Consider the following 22138-nt stretch of genomic DNA (forward strand, 5'->3'; position numbering starts at 1 on the left):
CAGAAGTCTGGGTAGTGATTACAAACGTATCAAGCTAAGTTTTGGAAGAGCAGTGAAAGTGGGAAGGAGACAAGATGAGCAACTAAAGGAAAATTTTTATTCAGAAAGTCAAATTGAAATAGCCACTAAACAAATTGAGAAAGTAATCACGGAGGATAATAAGACAGTGTGGACATACACGAATCTAATTAGACTCTTTGAGCAAGAGCTTGCTAAGTCGCGTAACAAGTCACCCCGGAAAAGAAGACACAAAACCAAAAATTGGTGGGATGAGGAAGTTAAGAGAGCCATAGCAAAACGTCAGGAAGCCTCTAGGGAACACAGACATGCTAAGCAGCGGGGTGAACCGACAGATGATGTTGAAAGAAAATGGGAAACCTTTCTAAGCTGTAGAAGGGCTGCATCCCTTCTGATCAATGAAAAGATTAGAAGAAAGGGAGCTCAGTGGCTGGCAGAAGTACATAAAAAAGATAGAAAGGCAGCTGCGAAATTTTGGAACCATCTGAACTCCCTAAGAAATGAGACGAGCCTAGAGCAGAGTTTTATAACTACAGCCCAAGGTGATAGGCTAGAAGGGGACGAAGTTATTGAATATATCAGAACAAGGGTGACAGAAAAATTTCAACAAAGAAGTACTTTATGCACCACAATAGACAAGGACGAATCAAGTGGTGCAATGGCTCCATTTTCACAACGAGAGTGGGAAAGGGCTGAGAAAAGGGTTCCTAGTAGTACATCAACAGGCCCAGATGGCATTCCAATTACGCTTATAAAGACATTAGGTCCGAAGTGGAACAATCTTGCGTCCCCTTTTTCTTCTGTTAGTTCGGGCGTACCGCAAGGCAGCGTCCTTGGGCCCTTACTATTTTTAATCTACATTAATGACTTACCCTCCGAGATTACTTCTTGCATGCGTCTATTTGCCGATGATTGTATAATATACCGCTCTATAAACTCCAGTAATGACCACTTAACCATTCAAGCAGATCTCAACCATATTTGTAACTGGTGCGACAAGTGGCTTATGAAACTGAACCTAACAAAATGCGAGGTAATGTCTTTCACCCATAAACACGTAAACTCTGAATTCTCCTATTACTTGAACAATACCATGCTTTCCCACACTTCTTCCTACAAATACCTAGGTGTTCTTCTCACTGAGAATCTTTCATGGGCCTCACATATCGAGTCTACCTGTGCCAAAGCATCACGTTCACTGGGCTACCTACGCCGCAACTTGAGAAATTCCCCTACTAATATTCGAAAACTAGCCTTTCGTACCTTTATTCTGCCAATATTAAAATTCGCCTCAGCAATTTGGTCTCCTCATCAAAACTACTTCATTATTATGGTAGAAAGGATTCAAAATAGAGGTGCCCGCTTCATATCACGAAACTACGATATCACGTCAAACATAACGCAAATTAAATCAGACCTTCAGCTGCCGTCATAGGATAGCCGTCGCAATATTGCTCTTCTCTGTCTGTTCCAGAAATATGTTACCTCTAATAAACGAACGCGGCTTCAGCTTCAAGCACCTCACTCTTTTTCACGCAGATTGCATAATCAGTTCAGCTTCATGCGCATATACGGGTCAACTAATGCATTCAATTCATCACCACTGCATCGGGCCGTTCGTCTTTGGAATGACCTCCCTGATTGCATAGCCTCCATGTCTAATCCCGATACATTTCGCCGTCAGCTACTCACTCTGTTCACCATGTGACCCTGTTTTTGTATTCTGAGTGCATTGTGTAACGGTGATTTATATTCCCCTTGTCTTTTATTTTAAAATGCATCCCTCTGTCTCCATGTTCATATCAACAAGTGCTGTATTCCCTCAAATTAACCTCGCCCTGTATAGCCTAAAATGTGATCTCATTTATATATATATATAGTTTTTCGTTGTTCTTGCACTGATCCTGCCTGTAAACTGTTCGTTACCTGTCTGTACCATTCATATTCCTCCCCCCTTACCCAATGCCCTGTTCTGGGGCCTGTAAGGTTTTTTTTTTTTTTAATAAAGAATAAAGAATAAAGTCTAAGCAGGCTTTGAGAGAGGCAGTGAGCAAAATATTAATCGATGGTGAAGTTCCCGATGAATGGAAACTTAGCAAAATGAGCATGATCTATACATGAAAGGGGGACAAAGCTGACATAAAGAACTACCGTCCTATAACAGTGACATCAGTGGTCTACAGGCTGGCGATGCAGATTATAAAGGAAAGACTGCAGGCATGGATAGAGGATGAGGGGGTGCTGGGGGAACTGCAGAGTGGGTTTCGGAAACACAGGAGGTTAGAAGACAATCTGTTCTCACTGACGCAGTGCATCGAAATAGCAGAAAAGGAACACAGGCCCCTGTGGCTAGCATTTTTGAATATCAAGGGAGCGTACGATAGCGTGGTTCAAGAGGAATTGGGGGGAATACTGGACACACTAGGCGTGGAACATGTAGTCACTAATCTTTTAAAGGATATCTATAAAAGTAACAAGATAGTTATAAAGTGGGAAAAACAGGTATCCAAGCCTGCAGAGGTAAAACGGGGGCTTAGGCAGGGGTGTCTCCTGTCACCCTTATTATTCGTGATGTACCTACAAGGATTAGAGGCCAAATTAGAGGGAAGTGGACTGGGCTTGAACCTCTCTTCAGTCAAACACTGAAAACTTATTGATCAGGCACTACCAGCATTAATGTACAAAGATGATATAGTGCTAATGGCCAACAACAAGGAAGATTTGCAAAGATTGATGCACATCTGCGGTAATGAGGGAGATAGGTTAGATTTTACGTTCAGTAAGAAAAAATCAGCAGTCATGATTTTCAATGACAACGAAGGTAGTGAGCTTAGAATACAGGAGGTCACGCTAGAGATAACAGATAAATACAAATATCTGGGCGTATAGATAAGCAATGGGACCGAGTACCTGAGGGAACACGAAATATACGTGGCGACTAAAGGTAACAGGAATGCAGCAGTTATGAAAAATAGGGCACTGTAGAATTACAATTGGTATGATGTGGTGAGAGGAATATGGAAAGGGGTCATGATTCCTGGGCTGACGTTCGACAATGCGGTCTTGTGCATCAGATCAGAAGTTCAAGCAAGATTAGAAATTAAGCAACGTGGACTAGGTAGGCTTGCTTTAGGAGCTCATGGGAATACACCGAATCAGGGAGTACAAGGTGATATGGGATGGACATCACTTGAGGGCAGGGAAGCTAGCAGCAAGATAAAATTTGAGAAGCGATTGAGAGAAATGGGGGAGGAGCGTTGGGCTAGGAAGGTTTTCAGCTACTTGTGCATGAAGAATGTCGATACAAAATGGAGGAAGCTAACCAGGAAATTGGCTGGTAAATACTTAGAAAACAGCACATGGCCAAACCAATCAGAACTATCGGTTAAGAAGAAAGTGAAGGAAACGGAGACTGACATGTGGAGAATGGGCATGATTAGGAAGTCCGCACTAGAGATCTATCGAACTTTTAAGCAGGAAATTGCAAAGGAAAGGATCTATGATAATACTCGGGGTAGTTCTCTACTGTTTTAGGCCAGGACGGGAGTACTGCGAACCAAGACATATCGGGCCAAATACGAAGGGGTAGACACAGTATGCAGTGCGTGTAGAGAGGAAGAAAAAACTGCCGAACACTTGATAATGTTCTGTAAAGGGCTTCACCCTATAGTTCAGGATGATGGCGCAGAGTTTTTCAAAGCACTGGGGTTTAGGGACCGGGAGGGCAAAATAGACTTTAAGCGGGTAGACTTAACTAGAAGGAGGTTATCTGATTGGTGGCTAAAGTGAAGGCACGAGTGAAAATTAAACTCTTCACTGCAAAGTACGAATCCTCAAACTCACTTTTTAAAGAAAAAAAATAAATCTAGTTTTTGGTTCATTAAGTATTCCGGCTTGGTGGCGCTAGCCACCGCCCGATCTAAAGGGTACAGCCATGTCCATCCATCCATCCATTATCACGGCAGCGGGCGGTACCAGTTACAGCCGGACTCGACGCTCCTTCCGCATGCTCCTTACGGCTTTCTCAATACCGGCGCCGCGCATATATTTTTTTCTGACGCGTAGTGCGGCGGCTAACCGCACAAGGGCAGCACCACCTCACTGTAAGCTCCGCCGGCTCCCCGCGCGTCCCCGCGCTTCGTTCTCCACGGTGTCACCAATTCCTACAAGGTTCCTTGTGCCTACTACTTCACGAAGCAGCTAAGCGGTAGGGACTTATTTGCATGGACCAAAGAGGTAATCGCTACAGTGGAATCGTGTGGCTTCCTTATTGTCAAAATCGTGACGGACAACTACTCTGCAAACGTAACTATATTTACGCACATGGGTAATGGAAATTTGTCAACTGTTGTCACTCACCCACACGATCCAAATAGGGTCATATTTCTGAGTTTTGACCCTTGTCATGTGCTCAAGAACGTGCGCAGCCAATTCTTGGAACGTGAGCTGCATGACAGCATTGGGGTCATCTCTGGAACGTTTGTCCAAAAGCTGTATGACTTTCAGAAGGACAAAACCGTAAAACTGGCTCGAAACTTGACCAGAAAACACGTTTTTCCATCAAACTTGGAAAAGATGAACGTGCTTCAGGCAGTTCAAGTATTTTCTCCGCAGGTAACTGCTGCGTTGTGTCATCTCAAAGAGAACCGTGGTGGGGACCCCAGTCTCTAGGGTTACAGGGAAGCCAGCCAAACCATTTTCTTCATGAACATGATGAGACAGTGGTTCGACATTCATGACACAACGTACAAAGGGAGTGACCACAAGAGGCCAATATCTAACGAGGATGACCTAGACTCGTGTGGCTTGAGAAGGAGTTCACCGACTACATAAAAGAGGTACAAGAGGCTTCACTTGCATCGGGAGAAGGTGCATTCAGAGCAAACGTTTCATGCTTTGTTGTTCACGTCGAGGGCCACAGTGGACGCAACACGGTTTCTTTTAAGAAGGGGTGTCAAGTACGTCTCTACCAAGAACTTTAACAGTGATCCTGTGGAGGCACTCTTTGGCCGGCTAAGGTCCATGTGTGGGGGCAACGACGTGCTAGATGCGCGTTCAGTGACAGTAGCCCTGGACAACATTGTAAAGGGCAAAGCCCTCTGTTCAAAGCAAATGGAAGTGGAGGATGCTGATGCAGAGGAGCTAGCGCTGAGTGTACCACATGAAGTGCTTGCAGACCTCGAGAACCTGAAGGGACAGCTGTGTGATCCATCGCCGTCTGTCACGTACTCTGGTTTGGTGTACGTTGGTGGATACATCGTGAAGCTCATCAGTGAGTTTGAGTGTGATGCTTGTGTTACGATGCTGACGACTATGAGCAAAGCTGATCCTTTGTATGTTCTGTTGCACAGCCAAGACAAAAGTGCACTCCACTACCCAAACCGTATGTTTTTGACACTGTTGGAAAACATTGTTACTTTCTTTGAAAAAGCTGCTAGCAAACTTCCGCGTACAAAAGTGCATGAAGTGCTGCAACCTCTGGTTACCCCACACCTCGAACAATCACCCGTCCTCCTCTGCCCAGAGGGTGTAGACAGCAGCCACGCAAGGCGCACAGCTCGTTTAACTGCGGACAAATTCATCAGACTTCTTCTCGTTAACTACACCAAGATGGTGAGCGATAGAAATGAAAAACTACTTGCGTATGTGCACAAGCCGTCTAGAAAATATTTCAGACTGTGATGAGTATGTCATGGAGGTTCGCTTTATTTGTACCATGCATTTGTGTTTGTGTTAATTTGTATTGCTACCGTGGGTTTGAAAGAAAAAGATATTTGTGCTCACCTCGCACAGAAATTGTTTTTTTTATTTAAGTTCTAGTCCACCTTAAAACAAAATAAATATTGCTTTTTCTCTCTGAATTTTGTGCGCTGTAATGGATTATTGTTGCTTGTGACAACACGCGTGTGCGAAAATCCGGGAAAGCTGCCGGAATGGTTGCAACTGGGTAAGCGGTGCTCTCAGAGGTCGACTATACCATTTTAACCTCATCACATGCAACGACCGAGCTGTATTGTGTGGATAAAACGTTCATCTTCAAGAGTTCAGGCGCCGCAGTTGGTTCTGTTCCTCGTACTCAGCGCTGTTATGATAGCCGTAGCGCTGTGGCGCGCACACTGCGCCCGTGAACGCGCTTGGAGGCGGCGGAGCAACAGTGGTCTAGCAGCGCCACCCCGAACTTGCGGCGGCAGGCAGCAAAACGCCCCAATGCGAAGGCCGTAAGGGGAGCGCCGGAGAAGGAGTCGAGTCCGGCCATGTACCAGCTCACGGCCAGACTCGACGCTCCTTCCGCACGCTCCTTACGCCGCGCATATATTTTTTTCTGACGCTTAGAGGGCAGCACCACTTCACTGTAAGCTCCGCCGGCTACCCGCGTCGCCGACTGCGACTTTTCTTGACAGCGTTCGATGACCTCGGGTAAACAATGTATCAGACACGCTCAGGCACGCTAACTGCACTAGCGTAGCCATGGTTTATTGTTGCGTGCCGCTGTGTAAGTCACAGCAAGGGAAGACACCGGGTGTGTCGTACCACCCATTTCCTAGCGATGAGGAACTGTGTTCGAAGTGAAGGAAAAATGTTTCACGTGAAAACCTCGTCATCAATGACAAGTCCGCATCGACTGTAGTGTGCAGCAAACATTTCACGGAAAATGACTATGTTCCCGGATATCGTATCCGGAAACTGCGCCCAGGAGCCGTGCCCACGGTCTTTGATCAGTATCCTTCGTATATGGTCCCGGCTACGAAAAGGCCGCGTAAAGAACCTGCAGCGCGTGGCCCCTCGGCCACCTCGGCTCCTCGACAGCCGACGAAACGGAAAGCGGAGTCATCGCCGTCTACCTACGGGAAGTTCTAGTCCACCTTACGACAAAATAAATATTGCTTTTTCTCTCCGAGTTTTGTGCACTGTAATGGATTACTGTTGCTTGTGACAACACGCGTGTGCGAAAATCCGGGAAAGCTGCCAGATTGGTTGCGACTGGGTAAGCGGTGCTCTCAGAGGTCGACTATACCATTTTAACCTCATCACATGCAACGACCGAGCTGTATTGTGTGGATAAAACGTTCATCTTCAAGAATTCAGGCGCCGCAGTTGGTTCTGTTCCTCGTACTCAGCGCTGTTATGATGGCCATAGCGCTGTGGCGCGCACACTGCGGCCGTGAACGCGCTTGGAGGCGGCGGAGCATGGATGGATAGATGGATGGATATGGCTGTACCCTTTAGATCGGGCGGTGGCTAGCGCCACCAAGCCGTAATACTTAATGAACTCAAAACTATATTTATTTATTTATTTCCTTAAAAAGTGAGTTTGAGGATTCGTACTTTGCAGTGAAGAGTTTAATTTTCACTCGTGCCTTGACTTTAGCCACCAATCAGATAACCTCCTTCTAGTCAAGTCTACTTGCTTAAAGTCTATTTTGCCATCCCTGTCCCTAAACCCCAGTGCTTTGAAAAACTCTGCGCCATCATCCTGAACTACAGGGTGAAGCCCTTTACAGAACATTATCAAGTGTTCGGCAGTTTCTTCTTCCTCTCCACACGCACTGCATACTGTGTCTACCCCTTCGTATTTGGCCCGATATGTCTTGGTTCGCAGTACTCCCGTCCTTGCCTCAAACAGTAGAGAACTACCCCGAGTATTATCATAGATCCTTTCCTTGGCGATTTCCTGCTTAAAAGTCCGATAGATCTCTAGTGCGGACTTCTTAATCATGGGGCCCTTAGGGTATTTCTAGCCAATGAATACATTTAGGAAAAGCCCAAGAGCAACAGTGGTCTAGCAGCGCCACCCCAAACTTGCGGCGGCAGGCAGCAAAACGCCCCAATGCGAAAGCCGTAAGGGGAGCGCCGGAGAAGGAGTCGAGTCCGGCCGGGACGAGCTAAGCATTTTTCATCTGCGGCCCATAGGGGCGCGTCAGTCGAGAGTTGTTCGAGACCTGCAACTGTACACCGCTATTTTGGAGGCTATGCAAAAAGTTGGGTTGTTGCACCGTCCGCCACAGGTGACGCTAGCGACCGAGAACATTCTAAAATAAAGGAGGGAAAGAGTGTGGCAGCCGTTTTTCTTCTCATGCGGCAGGCATCTTCTAGAGGAGGCGTTGTTTCAAGCAAATGTTTCGACAAGCAGTCTTGTCTCCTGTGAGGCTAAAATGTCATTTGTTTGAACCCCTGGAAGCCAGAATCAATCTAAATTTGCCCACTACTGTACGACTCAAGATCACTTCATAGTTGGCATGTGAATCGTCGGAAATTATTATTTGCACTACATAATGAACACACCCACAGTGATGGGCATTAACAGGCTTTCCGACATTTAGTTGTGCCTTGTGACAGTTTACCAACAACACTCAGAACTGTTTTGTCTTAATTAATTGTGTTTAGCTCATACAAGTTTACAAAAAGATGTACCAAAACTCATAAGACTGCACTCAATTGCTTTAGCTTTGCACATATGTTCAATGGGCTCCTAAAATAATCAATCATAAAGGTGATGAGCAGTTGCAGCACAGCTTCCTCAAAGATGTGAATGCTGTCATGAAGAGCAAGATTGTGTTCATTGCATCTGGTACTGTTTTTTTTTTTTTGCAGAAAAACGTTCCAGATTTCTTTGTGCACATCTGCTTCTGTTTAAATTAAGTTGTCATAACTATAGTGTCTACCACTAAGAAGTGAAATTCTGTGCACTACGATCATGAAAAAAAATCTAGGAAATTGCACAGGTAGTTGAAACATACATGATATTCACCTATCTACAGCCACACTGCAAGATAGTACTTATTTCAAGTCCTAATTTCTAAAAGTAGCAGGGAGAAAGCAACTTCATTTTCAAGCACAAGTATATTGAAAAAGTAAACATAATAACAAGTGTGTAATAAATGTGACCTTTATTGATCCAGTATTCGGACAGATTCACATCATGTAGCATCAATTGATTTCAGGAGTGCTTGCTTGCAAGAGAGTACTCAAGTTCTATGGATATGCCTATGCAAAAAAAGAGATTGTGCTCAGGGCTGAGCACAAGAGTACCAACAAAGATGTACAGACAACAAATTTGTACAATGCATACCTGAAACTTATTTTCTTAGAATTGGGCCTTTTTGATCTGTAAGCACACACCTCATAAGTGTCGTTTTAGCATACATGTTCGCTGCATACTCAGCAGACTGGTCATTACCTGCGACGAGAAATTCTAGCTGTGGTAACTGTGTAACTTAACTCTAACAATAAATGTAGCAAGCCTGAAATATTTTTAGGCCCATCCCCTAAATACATAATACCTATGATATGGGCTCACGGCTTAGTATTAAAACTAGTGCCTACCCTCTCGACACGACGCGACATTGCAGAATTGTGAAGTACTCAATGTAGCATTGCAGAGCAAGAATGACTCAGAGATGCATGCATCCGCAATTGCTTATTTAACAAATTTAAAAAAACTACATTGCTCTAACTGCGCAAGCTATCTATCGGCAATGTGCAAGTTTCCTTCCCGATTCCACATCATGCATTCGCTTCAAGATCAACACTACGGGGCAAGCGCCGCATCTGACGGCAGAATCGGACCCTTGTCCTGAAGCCACGCTATTAAACTTGAGCGCCGCAACACAATGAGGGCGACGTTCATTCAGCGATTTCGATGTTCAGTTATATGCATATGCTTGTTAGCTTTCAAGAGTCTTTACACATGGGTTGAAAGCATTCGATATGTATGAGTGACTTGTTTTGTTCGGACACGACCGTATACATTGATTGTACCGGCTTGGACACTCGCAATAAACGATGCAAACCTTGATTGACGTTGTTTTTGCCAGTCGAGGCCAGCTAGGTCCCCTGGCGATAATTACAGACGCGAAACGCGATTGGGCAACGAAAAAAAAAAAAAACAGAACATGGAGGAAGGACCTTTCCTTCCTCCGTGAAACAGAGGAAGCGAGCAGCGCGAACCAGCCGCGGGCTCCCCCACCTAAAAAAAAAAAAAAAAAAAAAAAAAAAAAAAAAAAAAGGCGTCTGTTTATTGATGATGATAGTACTACCAGCGCTGTCTGGCCTCGCGGTATTGCAGTTCAGTACGCCGCCGCTACGTATTTGCATGTTATTTTGATACAACAGCCCAAAGGTACAGTTTCCATTCTTTAAACTGCTAGGTGTTCTGTGGTTTAGCTATGTTAGAAAACTTGCCAAAACTTCTGTACGGTGCTCTGGTGCAATCCTATGATAGGTATCTGTCTCATCAAAAATTTTGGGCATCCTTTATTGCATTATAAGGTATTTTGACTGGAAGTGTTCCGGTTCACCCGGTGGCACGAACCTTTTCGAGGCGAAAACGTTCGATTCACCCAATAGCCGCTTAAAACCGGCTTGACTTGGCGCAAAGTGTATAAATAGATGGCGTTAGAATCAGTGTGTTGGAAAACATTTTTCAGGCGATTTAGGCGTTCTTTATTATGTGGTTCAGGTAGAGTTTCTCACTAGCTTGTGACACACAGTCTGTGGCGGGTTCATCCAACGCCTCCTGTACTTTAGTTAGGAAAGCAAAAGGAAACTCTGCTGTGGATGGGTTGATTTCCCACCAAGACAAGGGTGGCCTCTACTACCCAACACAAGAACTCATTACAGTTCTTTATGGACTGAAGAAATACGTGGACATAATGCTGTCAGACAGAAAAGCTCTCCTGAAACCAATGGAGCAGTGTTTGCAGCACAGTGTCAGTGCAATCACAGGCTTGCCTGTGTTGAAATGTAAAAGCTGCAATGATGACCAGAGAGAGGCTTTTGTTAAAGTAATATGCAAAAAATTTATGGAGCCCCTATTTTCAAATCATGCATTAGACATAAGTGACAGAAATGCAGTGGCTAAGATGTATCACAACAAGCCGCTGTCACGCAAAGTACTGAAGCTTTGAAACGGCATATATTGGTTCTGTTCTTTGATTTTTTTCATTGAAGTGATTTCTTTAGACTGCAGACATCAACTGTGATAGCAGTGTCATGGATTGGGGAACTCTTCTTCCACCCTATTTGCTTTAAATTGTTAGTTTCGCTACATATGCATGATGATGCCCCTTGTTTTTTACCATTGTCTGTGACAACAAAGTCATTTGCTGCTTTACACTCTCTTTGACTACCAATATTTTGCATTTTTTTCTGCACAGCCGAGGCTGCTGCTATTTTGTATAGCTGTGATACTTACTCCTGTGATAAAATATATACATGTTCCCTTTTTTTGTTTACAATTTTCTGGCCATTATGTGCATGAACCTGCAGTTGATCTTGCTTTACATCGATGTTATTTCTTTTTTTATGTTGAAGCAATATCGATTCGTATTATTACTGTACTGTGATATTGCGTTATCTGCAGCACACCCCAGCTCTTGGAAGAGAATGCTTAGGCTGGCCTTTTGCTGCAGTGAATAAATATTGTGCAATTGTAGTTCCACTTGATTTACTTTTTATTTTCGTTCTTGACTTTATTTTCACTCTGCTAAGCCCTACAAACCTTGAAGGACAAAATTTTCACAAAGATAAGCGCTGCGAAGCTCCACAGAGTGACTAGCGTAGTGACTTTCTGTGGCGAAGCGTAGTGTCAGAAGCTGACGCCTCCTCGTGGCAGTCCGATAAAACACGGTGGACGCGGGTGAACAATAGGATAGCGGCCGACGTGCCAGGCATCTCAAAGTATAGGAGGCGTTGGTTCATCGCGTGGTTGATCGTATTCTAGTCATGATGTTTTTTTGGTCCGACGTTGGTGTTGGGTTGGACTGTAATCTGTTTGAAATGGCGAGAACCGCCATTGCCCTTGGGGACGTGGTCGCTTTCTGTTGTTAGAAAGGGATTCATACCCAAGTCGCTGCCGCTTTTGTTAATTGCTGTGATGTCGCCGTGTTCAGGAGCTTCTCATCCGTGCTTACCGAGTAGTTAACGGCATTCACCCGAAGTGTTTGCCACCAAATCTACAAGCAATGATAACGAGCATAAAATAAAGGCCTTTGAAACGCGATTTGTGAATGTTGGTCTGACGCATGTACTACGCGGATATATGGTAGGTGCATGCGTGTTGCTTGAGGACCGATCAAACAGCTGGTGTCACTTGGGAGGAAGTATATACTGTGCGAACACTTTCGTTGAAGCTTGTTCTTACGTAAGTGCGCGAGATAGATACGGAATGCAAAAGTTGGAATTAGAGAACGTTCTTGTCCGAGTGGCTTTATTAAGCAGTCGCAGATGATGGCAATTTGTTTGCTTAGCAGTGTGTGTTTAGATTGGGGTAACCAACAGTGAAGGTAGTTGTGTGTGGGTGAGGAAATTAGTTTTCTTTGTTGCGGTACCTTCCAAGCAAATCCGTTATTTCTTCTCTTCATTGCGTCGGTCTCTTGATGTGGGACTAAATTTTGCTATGTGCTCTTCGTGACACTTCCTCTCGCTCTAGAATGCTCTAGTAAAAGTTGACGCTAAAGTTCAGCTGAAGGGTTTACAGTTCCTTGCAGCTAACCACAGCAACATTTCTTTGTCTATGTGTTCAGTTGGACGCACGTTATTTGGCATGCCTTTTATAACACAAAACGTTTCTTTTTTTTTCGTTTACTGAACAGGCCGGAAAAAATCGGGGACATCTGTCCCGACTGGGACAGCGCGGGCAAAGTCTTGGACAGTCCAGCAAAATTCCGGACGGCTGGTAACATAGTCGGGACAGAGCGGGCAAAGTCTTGGACAGTCCAGCGAAATTCCGGACGGCTGGTAACACTAGTTTAGGCAAGTGTATAAAAATGAAAAAAATGTAAGAAAATAGAAATTTCATTGCTGGGAGCATTGTCGAGCTTCAATTGCTAACCCGTAAAGGTCTTTTTAAAAGTTAACATTGCCGCAATACAGCAGTGTTATGGGGTGAAGTGCTTGCAGTGTATTGCAGTAAAGCATACACAACGCGCATGTGTGTGTGAAACGGAAGCGTAGCACTGCTATTAGGCCTAATGCGATACGCCGTGCTTTGTCTCATTACTGGTCATGCAACAGACGGCATCAGCACCAACTTCAACCTTTGTAAAGAGTCCATATGTTCCCCCCATAATTATTTTTTTAATTGTGGCAAGTGATTCACACTGCAGTAAAAACTTCTAGTATATCACATGAATAATTTAAAATTGTTGCATGGCCCCCAATAAAGAAGTGAAAAATACCTGTGACAGACTCCTTGATACTCCAGATTTTGTGCTATCAAATATGTGCTCTAAAATGAAAATGATCATTATTATTGAAAGATATACTCAGGCTAGGTATTGGAGATGATTGTGCATGTTTTGCAAATTTCCTTTTAAAAGCTCATGCTTCACTTTATCGGGTTTTCTTTAGTTATTAAGAAAAATAGCTCCCCAAGAATGGTCTAAAATTAAACACACAGTTTGTCATGGGGCAAGTTCAGCTTAGCAAGAAAATGATTTATGAAAACCATTCCATCGCATAACTAAGAGCAAGGTGGTTTCAGGAAACATGTTGACCTGAGATGGTGGCATGTGTTCAAGCATCTTACAAAGGCTGCTTGTTGTTATAATGTGGCTGTAATTGGATAAATGTCTGTCATCAGGTGTGGAGATACATCGCATCTCTGATGATCAAGTTTTTAAAGAATGGGTTTTCAGGAGATGCTAAAAACTTTTTTTGAAGGGGTGAGCATTAGAGAGCATTGCTTTATTAAAGTCTCCAATTTCATTAGGTTAGCACTGAGGCTTGCAGGTATGTTAAATGAGCATGGTCACTTGAGTAACACTCAGAGGTCAATAATTATAGGGTGAACAGCAAGGTATGTGTGAAACAGGATTATGCAAATTGCAGAAATAGACATAATGAAGTTGTTGAGAAGACTTTGTTAACAGTAAATTTACAGGCTTCATGCAGAATTTGCTTTCCAGCAGGGTGAATTTACTTTTGCTGATGCTTGCGATGGCATCATTGCAGTTCATAAACACTGGTTTTACGGACTGCACGTGATGATCTTGTTTTTTCAAGGTTCATGTACTGATCAAAAAGTATAAGATCAAGAAACTTACATGCTGTCTTAAGGCATAATCAGGCTCACCATAGAGGTAAGTGGTGACATTTTAGTGAGTTATATGTGGGAGGTCTGTGTACATAACATCATAGTAATCTTTCAATGCTGTAGCTTTATTTGTGTAACGAGTGAAGCTTTTTTTCCTGTTAAAAATTTCTGCCAAGCAAACAAGTTCCAACGATAGGATTTGCCCTTGGGTAAAGCAGGTGGTAAGAGTGAGCTTATTCAGAAGCCCTTCAAGAGTACCCACTGAAGGAATTAGTACCTATAGGGCAAAAATTCCAGTGCACCAAGAAGGGCAAGGGAGGACGGTGCAGGTTAACATTTTAGGAGGGTATCTTCTGGACATCATCCTTCTCTAGCCACAAGCTTCTATGGCCAATGTTTAGCAGACTCCTACTAACATAAACTAGGTATAAATGTTATTTCTTTATTGCAAGATGACCCACCACATACCTTTTGACAGTCTCCTCACCACAAGCCCTTATATTAGCCTAAAAATTTTTTTTCTACGGTGCCCCTTTTTTGTTCTAAACAGCTGTCTCAAGCAACAATATGCACATTGTGATAGTCTAGCTGGTGACCACAGAGATGGCTCCAGCCATCATGACGTATACTCCATTCAAAATGTAATACACTGCAAAATCATAGTCCAGTGTGCGTGCATAGGACCTTGAACATGTAAGCAGTGACCACTTCTCTTGTGTTCTCTGCACTGGTGCATGCTTGTCGCACACCTGTTCAAGATTGTGACAGTGAAATTAGTTCTGGCAATGCTGTCTCAGAGGTAAGACTGTGTACACCGTTAGGAACACCGTGGTGGAGCGAGCAGAGGCTCATATCAAATGTAGTAATAAACTGGCAACATCATGGTGCTATAAGCACACTTGCATTAATTTATTACATTTTTATTGAGGCAGACATCACACAGCTAAGCCTAGTTGTGATCTCTTTTTGCGATTGTCTACATAGTTTTCCCGTTGGTCACAGCACAGGAAGAAAAATTTCTCTGTGGGAGCACCATATTTTAAGCTTGCATGACTCCAATGAAGCACTGTGCGAACAGATATATTGAAAATGTCAATACTTCGGGTCCTATAAATGGTGAACTGGTTGTCACATTCAGCCGGTGATCCTGCAGGAGCTTTAGCATATACTCTAAGGTCATTTTGCATCAACAATGCCACATACAATAGTTTAACAATGGTTATTAATGGGAAAGATGATGCATAACTTCAGGGAGGTAATTAAGCTAAGGGAGAAAATTATAGATGCCTAAGCACCACTGGAAAAATGAAAAAGCACAAAAAAAGAGCGTCAGTCGCAGCTGAACTACAGAAAATATTTACACTGCACCACACATTCGCATCATCTAGAATTTTCCCTAATAATGTTATACAAACCTGCCCAGCAACAAGTACTTCTAAGGTAATAAAGTGCAGAATGACAATTGCATAAGACAGGAAACACAGGATGCGAGTTAACTGCCATCTATCTTTGTTTGTGGCTTTGGTAGAAAATATATAAAGAAACAGACACATGTGCAGAGTGACAGTGTGTAATGTCACAGTCATCAAAAACATCACTTAACATTGCCTGCTCGAGAAACTTTCCTGGTTTTCAAAGTTTCAACAAATGTGTCACAATTAAATACACCACTTCTTTTCCAGGTTGAACTGCTTCCAACAGTTCACATCTATCAGGACTGCTGCCTGTAATCTTTGTCTGGTATTTAATCTGAACTGTCATGCCCTAATACTTACACACAATCAGCCAGATTTGTCTATCTACTCTCAACAGCCTGTAAGTCCACGTGTAACAACACCCGCTCCACCCTTCCAGTGGTCATAGTCCATAAGGGTCATTATATCATTCAGTTAGCTGCCTAACTATACTTTCATTCATTCACTTCATATTTCTTGAAAATAGAGATATGTGAACCCTACAACTGCTTTGCAAAAAACAAATGAAGTACAAGTATAACACTTGCTATGATGGCTTAATTAAAAAAATTATTTCATGATGATGGCCCAGAAGCTTTCTCTAGAAAACATGTAAAGCCCATATGGAGAAGTATGTGTGCCAGGGAAATTCTGAAACTGCCAAATTCGAAGGGTGTGCAAAATATTCTACGATTTCACATACCAAGTTGAATACTGTTCTATTTGATTCAGTCGCCATTATTTGTAGAACTAAATATTTTTTACTAGTTCAATAAAATTTAAAATGTTAAGTGCACTGAAATAAAGAGAAAATGTGTAAAACTATCATAAATTTCATTTCTGGCAGGTTATACGCATTAAACATGACAGCTTATCTAGTGCAGCTGGCTGCTTCGCTCTAGGAAAGTGATTTCGCTGCCTATACAATAGTCACTTACCCTTTCTTAACACTTCTGTAGATTTTAAGGGCTTGATGTTTTCGCCAGATACTCGATTCCTACTTTTAAGATTGCTAGGAGTCCTTATCATAGCTGCAAAGGGAGATACAGCCAGTATTTGATGTACTTGTTTTTATATTGCAATGGAAATAATACATCAACTGGGAAATAGCAATGAAACATTTTGTATTAAAATTTATTTCAAATTAGTTTTGCTGCACAACTTGTGTACCGAACAGTGGCTGACAACCATTGGGTGTATTTGCACCATGCTCTGCCATGACGAAGCACATGCATGAAACTTGAGAGACAGGAGCTCATGCATGCAGGTGCAATTATTATGTAGTCGTCCCTTGAAACATCCTTGGTAATTTTAAATACTTGGCTGGGCAGATGTCTGTTAAATTATTCTCGAATGTCCAGGCTGACTACAAAATGAGCAATGCTAATAATGTTCTTGGCTTGTGCCACAAATTTTTTACCACTCATCCTTTGAAAATATTTCCTAACACTGTTTTTGTACAACCAAACAAGAATATGTACATGCTGTTTAGCATACTGTTATTCACAAACTAAATGCCAGTTCATTAAAACTCAAGATAATTAAACATTCATATTCCATAATTACAATCAAACTGCAGGTGAGCTACCACAACAACCAATCTTGCACTGATGTCACTATGTTTTCATTATGAATTTACTAATTTGCATGCTTGCTTCTTTTTCACAGAGTATGCATATTATTACACAAGACACCACAACTAACTCATTTATCAACTTCAGTATTTTATCACTTTCGATCAACCATCATATTGCAAAGTCTTGAAACAAGTCACTTTTAAGACCCACAAGTTTTCTTGTGCCCTTACAGTGCATCGAAGGCCCTGAAGTGTCAAACAGGCCAAAAGGCATTGGTAAGGCGTGTTCATAGGCATTGGACAAATCTGTTAACAAAATGTGTTAAAGGCACATGCGTGCACATGTTTTAGTTTGATAGTACGTTAACATTAAGAAAGGAACAGGGTGTCTAGCAACCGGGAAAACTGAGAATTGTCAGGAAAATGATACACGCCGGGAAAAATCAGGGAATCGTCAGGGAATGTTGCCAAAAACAGAACCCCAGTCAGGGAAAATGACTCGCGACTTGTTCCCCGGCGCGGAGCGCGCACTAAGCTCACCGTAATTGGCGCAAACAGCCAACGGGGACAGATCCAATCCAAGCCAGTGGGGCAGTAGTGCCAAGGTTGACAAGTTTAGCCTTTTTTTCTCTGTGGCCTGGCAACCTTGAGCAGTGCACGCTGGGCATGCTGGGTATACACTTTTGTTGTTTTGGACCACCTCTTCTGTCCGCCATGTTTTGAACGACGAACCTTCCCGTGGCGGTGTGTTTTCATCGGGTTTTTTTTTTTTTTTCTGAAGAGAAGCCTTCTCACTGATGATGTCGGCGGCGAGAAAGTGCTCCTTTAATTCGGACTGGACGAACCCGAACGTTTCGGAATATGCAAGCTGGATTAAGCCCGTGCAGAATGATCCTCACAGTGCTCATTGCACACTTTAAGCATCATGGGAGGAACTGCAGTTTCCAGTCCCGCGTCCAGCAAGAAGCATCTTGCTGGTTTGAAGTGTCGGTCGAGCGCTTCGCAAACTGGTATGTTGTCCTTTTTTACGCCAGCGACGAACGCTTCGGCCAAATGTAGCGAAGACCGGACAGTCGCGCCCGAGGAGCCTGCCCCCACCACAAGTGCGAAGACATCGATGAGCAGCCTTCTTCTGAAGAGCGCTGTGACAAAGGCCGAAATAATGTGGTGCTTAAACGCGGTAGCGACTCACGGATCTTTTCGGTCAACAGCGGCGTCGGCCTCGCTCTTCCCTCTCATGTTTTCGGGATGTGAAGTCGCTGAAAAACTTCATCTAGGGAAGGACAAGGTAGGGTATACGATTTGCCACGGTATTGCGCCTTACTTTCGTAAGAATCTTCTATCAAGCATTGCCGGTGTGCCGTTCTTAGTTGTTTCATTTGACGAGTCGCTGAACAAAGTGACCCAGAAGCAACAGATGGATGTGCTCGTCCAATATTGGGTGACACTACTGATGGCACTGTGAAAACGCAGTACCTAACTTCATGCTTCTTGGGGCACACGTGTGCGGAGGACCTGGCATCTGCATTCAGGAAGGCCACAGAAGAGCTCAAGCAAGCCAAGATACTACAAGTTTGAATGGATGGGCTGAATGTGAACATGAAGTTCCTGAGGTCACTGAAGGAGGAACTCAAGGAGTTGGATGAGAGTCACAATATCCTAGATATTGGAAGTTGCGGGCTGCACGTAATGAATGGAGCATACAAGGCAGGTCATGCTGCAACCGGCAGGGATGTGATAGGCTTTTTTCGCAGCAGCTACAACTTGTTCAGATGTGTGCCTGCACGTCGTGCTGACTACGTCACCTTTACAGGAAGTGCACTATTTCCCCTCAAATTCTGTGCTGTCAGGTGGCTCGAAAATGGGAAGGTAATCACCAGGGCATTAGAACTTCTTCCTAACCTGGTGAAGTTTGTGGAGGGCTCTGTGAAGGCAAAGAAGCAGCCTACATGCTCTAGCTACAGTGCTGTTGCGAACGCAGTGAGGGATCAGCTGTTGACAGTAAAACTGGCCTTGATGCTGTCAATTTGTGAGGAACTAAAGCCATTTTTGGCAGAATTTCAGACTGACAATTCAATGGTGCCCTTTCTTTCAACTGCACTGCACAATATACTGCGGTCACTGCTTGCAAGGATTGTCAAGAAGGAAGTGCTTGTTGCTGCAGACACACCCGCGAAGTTGCTCAAGATTGACTTAGAGAAGCTTGAGATCTGTATACCCGTACCTACCTTCGACATTGGGTTCGCTGCGAAGAATGAGCTCCGCAAGGTGCCCAAAATGCCACAGCTTACTTTGCACCAATTCAAGAAAGACTGTGTTTCCTTTGTTAAAGCGTGCTGTCAGAAGGTGATGGACAGGTCACCATTGAAGTACAAGCTAACAAGGGGGGCCAGCTGTTTGGACCCCACATTTGCATTGTCTCCGGAGGCTGGCCCAAAACGATTGACCCTGGCACTTTAAGTGCTGTCAGAGCAGCAGTGGATGACTGGTCTGCAAGCAGAGCGGGCCCATCGTTCTTACATAGAGGTCTGTTCATCGAGCCTCAACCAAGAAAAATTGAAAAATTTTGACAGGAAAGAGCAGAGGCTGGACGTTCTGTGACCAGATCTCTGCTCACATGATCACAAAGAGCTGCTGTCTTTTATCAAGATCATCCTCTATCTCACGGCAACGCTGCCGTAGAAAGAGGCTTCTCGGTCAACAAAGAATGCCTCGTGGAAAACTTGAAAGAAGACTCGCTGATAGCACAACGACTGATGCGTGATGCCGTGTTGGCGGCAGGCGGCGTGGAAAAAGTTCTAATTACTGACAAGATGCTGCAGATGGTTCGGAATCCCTACAGCGTCTTCAGAGAGGAACTGCAGAAAAAGAAGGCAGAAAGACGAGTGGAGTCGGGTGTTCAGAAGAACAAGAAAAGAGTGGCTGCTCTTGTCAAAGAACAGGAAGAAAAGAAGCGAAGGCTGCTTAGCGACTCGCTGACGGAAGCTAGTCTCCTGCAAGAAAAAATAGACGCTCTTAAGAAGTAACAGATGAGTGCTTCAAGAACTCTTGTGCAGTGGCTGACACAAACAGCAGAAGCCGATGTGTGTTTGCATAGACTTTGTGCAATAATACTCTAGTCAGCGACTACAATTTGTGGTGAATTATTTGTTTGCGCTTTAAATAAAACAATGTTTTGTCGTCTGCACTAATGATCTTACATGTATTGCCGCCTATGCAGAGGTCAGGGAATTTCACTTGAAATTGTCAGGGAAAACCTGGAAAAGTCAGGGAATCTTAAAATAATAATTTGCTAGACACCCTGAGGAAGGAGTGGTGCGACATTTCTGGCACAAGCCAAGCATGTGGTTAGCATTGCTAACTTTCACTTCACTTCATTTTATTACCTTAAAGACCCCGGTGAGGGGGTATTACATAAGGGGTGGGTTAACAAATGGAGGTTACAGAGAGTGATCTTCTGACAAAAAATATGTATTTATGTTTTGCGCAAACGTTGATGAACACGTGATGGCTGCAATGTCACGGGGAAGGCCATTCCAGTCCACTGCTGTGCGAAGAAAAAATGAGGCAGCAAAAGTAGTAGTGCGAGCGCGTGCGCGTGGGATTGAATAAAGATGGGTTGTGCGGTGAGATATGCACGTTGGTGGGATGATGCAAGGTGCTTGATTGAGGGAACTGTGAAAGAACTTGTTAAACAAACAGAGGCTGGCGATGCGGCGACGCACAGAAAGATTAGCAATATCAATGTCACGTTTTAGGGATGATATGCTTATGTCGTATGAATATGAAGAGTGAATGAACCTAGTGGCACGATTTTGTACAGATTCTATTTTGTTTGTTAGGTATATCTGGTGCGGGCTCCAGATGGGCGCTGCATATTCTAGTTTAGGTCTGATGAGCGATTTGTAAGCCAGAAGCTTTATGTCTAGTGGTGCGTGACGCAAATGACGCTTTAGGAAACCGAAGGATGTGTTCGCGGATGATATGATGTTGTTGATGTGTGTGTTCCTGGAAAGGTCAAATGTTAAGGTGACGCCTAGGTATTTATATGACTAAACTTGTTCGATAGCGGAATTAGAGATTAGGTATGAGAATGATAAAGGATTACGCTGGCGTTGAAATGAGACGAGTTTGCATTTAGTGGGGTTAAGCTTCATTAACCAAGGATCACACCACTGTTGCACGAGATCCAGATCCTGTTGGAGTGTAGTTTGATCAGAAATGTTAGTAACTGTGCGATAGATGACACAGTCGTCGGCAAATAAACGGATGTGGGAAGATACATGAACAGGAAGATCATTAATATATATTAGGAACAAGAGGGGTGCGAGTACAGATCCTTGGGGGACGCCGGATGTTACCGGGAGGGAGCTAGAACGGGTATTTTTAATGGAGACGAACTGAGCGGTTAGTGAGAAATTGTGTGATCCATGCAAGAATGTTGGGGTGCAGGTTCAGCTGGGAAAGTTTTAACAGTAGGCGTTTGCGCGGTACCTTATCAAAAGCTTTTGCGAAGTCGAGAAAGATTGCATCGGTCTGAAAGTGACGGTCGAGAGAAGAGTGTATATTATGAATAAATACAGCAAGTTGGGTTTCACAGGATAATGATTTACGAAATCCGTGCTGGGAAGAATGAAAAAAATCGTTGGTGTCAAGAAAGTTCATCATGTGTGAGTATATGACATGTTCCATGATTTTGCAGGGGACGCTTGTTAGACAGATGGGTGGATAATTTAGGGGGGACTGTCTGTTACCTGATTTGTGGACTGGAATGACCTTTCCCTCCTTCCAGCTAGTTGTCTGGTAAAATTCCTGTTTCGAGTGACAATGAGAACATCATCGAAAAGTACTGTAATAATTTCCTTAGTATGCTTTCACAATTTAGAGTTAATATTGTCTACGCCAGCTGATGATAAAAGTTTTAATTTGTCAATGAGTGATGAAATGCCACTAACGGATAACACAACAGGGGCCATCACTGGTAATGTCGTAGTAGGTGGCGTAGGAAACAGTACGTTGGCTTCTTTAGTGAACACTGATGAGAACGCAATGTTA

The 22138-nt window shown here is 43.6% G+C and overlaps 2 protein-coding genes across 7 annotated transcripts in view; one reads left to right on the forward strand and one right to left on the reverse strand.

The window, feature by feature from the left end:
• Positions 1 to 22138, forward strand: part of LOC142776738 (uncharacterized) — a 54690-nt gene that overhangs the window by 19028 nt on the left and 13524 nt on the right. For 2 of the 5 annotated variants that reach the window (XM_075880977.1, XM_075880978.1), the window contains exon 4: positions 12612 to 12825. Coding sequence is in view for 3 of the 5 variants with exons in the window: in XM_075880979.1 (XP_075737094.1) it covers positions 12612 to 12698 (87 nt within the window). In the remaining 2 variants the exon portion in view is untranslated. Of the gene's footprint in view, positions 1 to 12611; positions 12826 to 14022; positions 14100 to 22138 lie in introns of those variants that run through there. The other 3 variants (XM_075880979.1, XM_075880981.1, XM_075880980.1) reach the window with 3 other exon arrangements.
• The window catches only part of LOC119160759 (uncharacterized), a 48351-nt gene that overhangs the window by 17040 nt on the left and 9173 nt on the right, over positions 1 to 22138 (reverse strand). The window lies entirely within an intron of this gene.

Source organism: Rhipicephalus microplus, chromosome X, assembly GCF_043290135.1.
Source record: "Rhipicephalus microplus isolate Deutch F79 chromosome X, USDA_Rmic, whole genome shotgun sequence".
NCBI classification, from domain to species: Eukaryota; Metazoa; Arthropoda; class Arachnida; order Ixodida; family Ixodidae; genus Rhipicephalus; species Rhipicephalus microplus.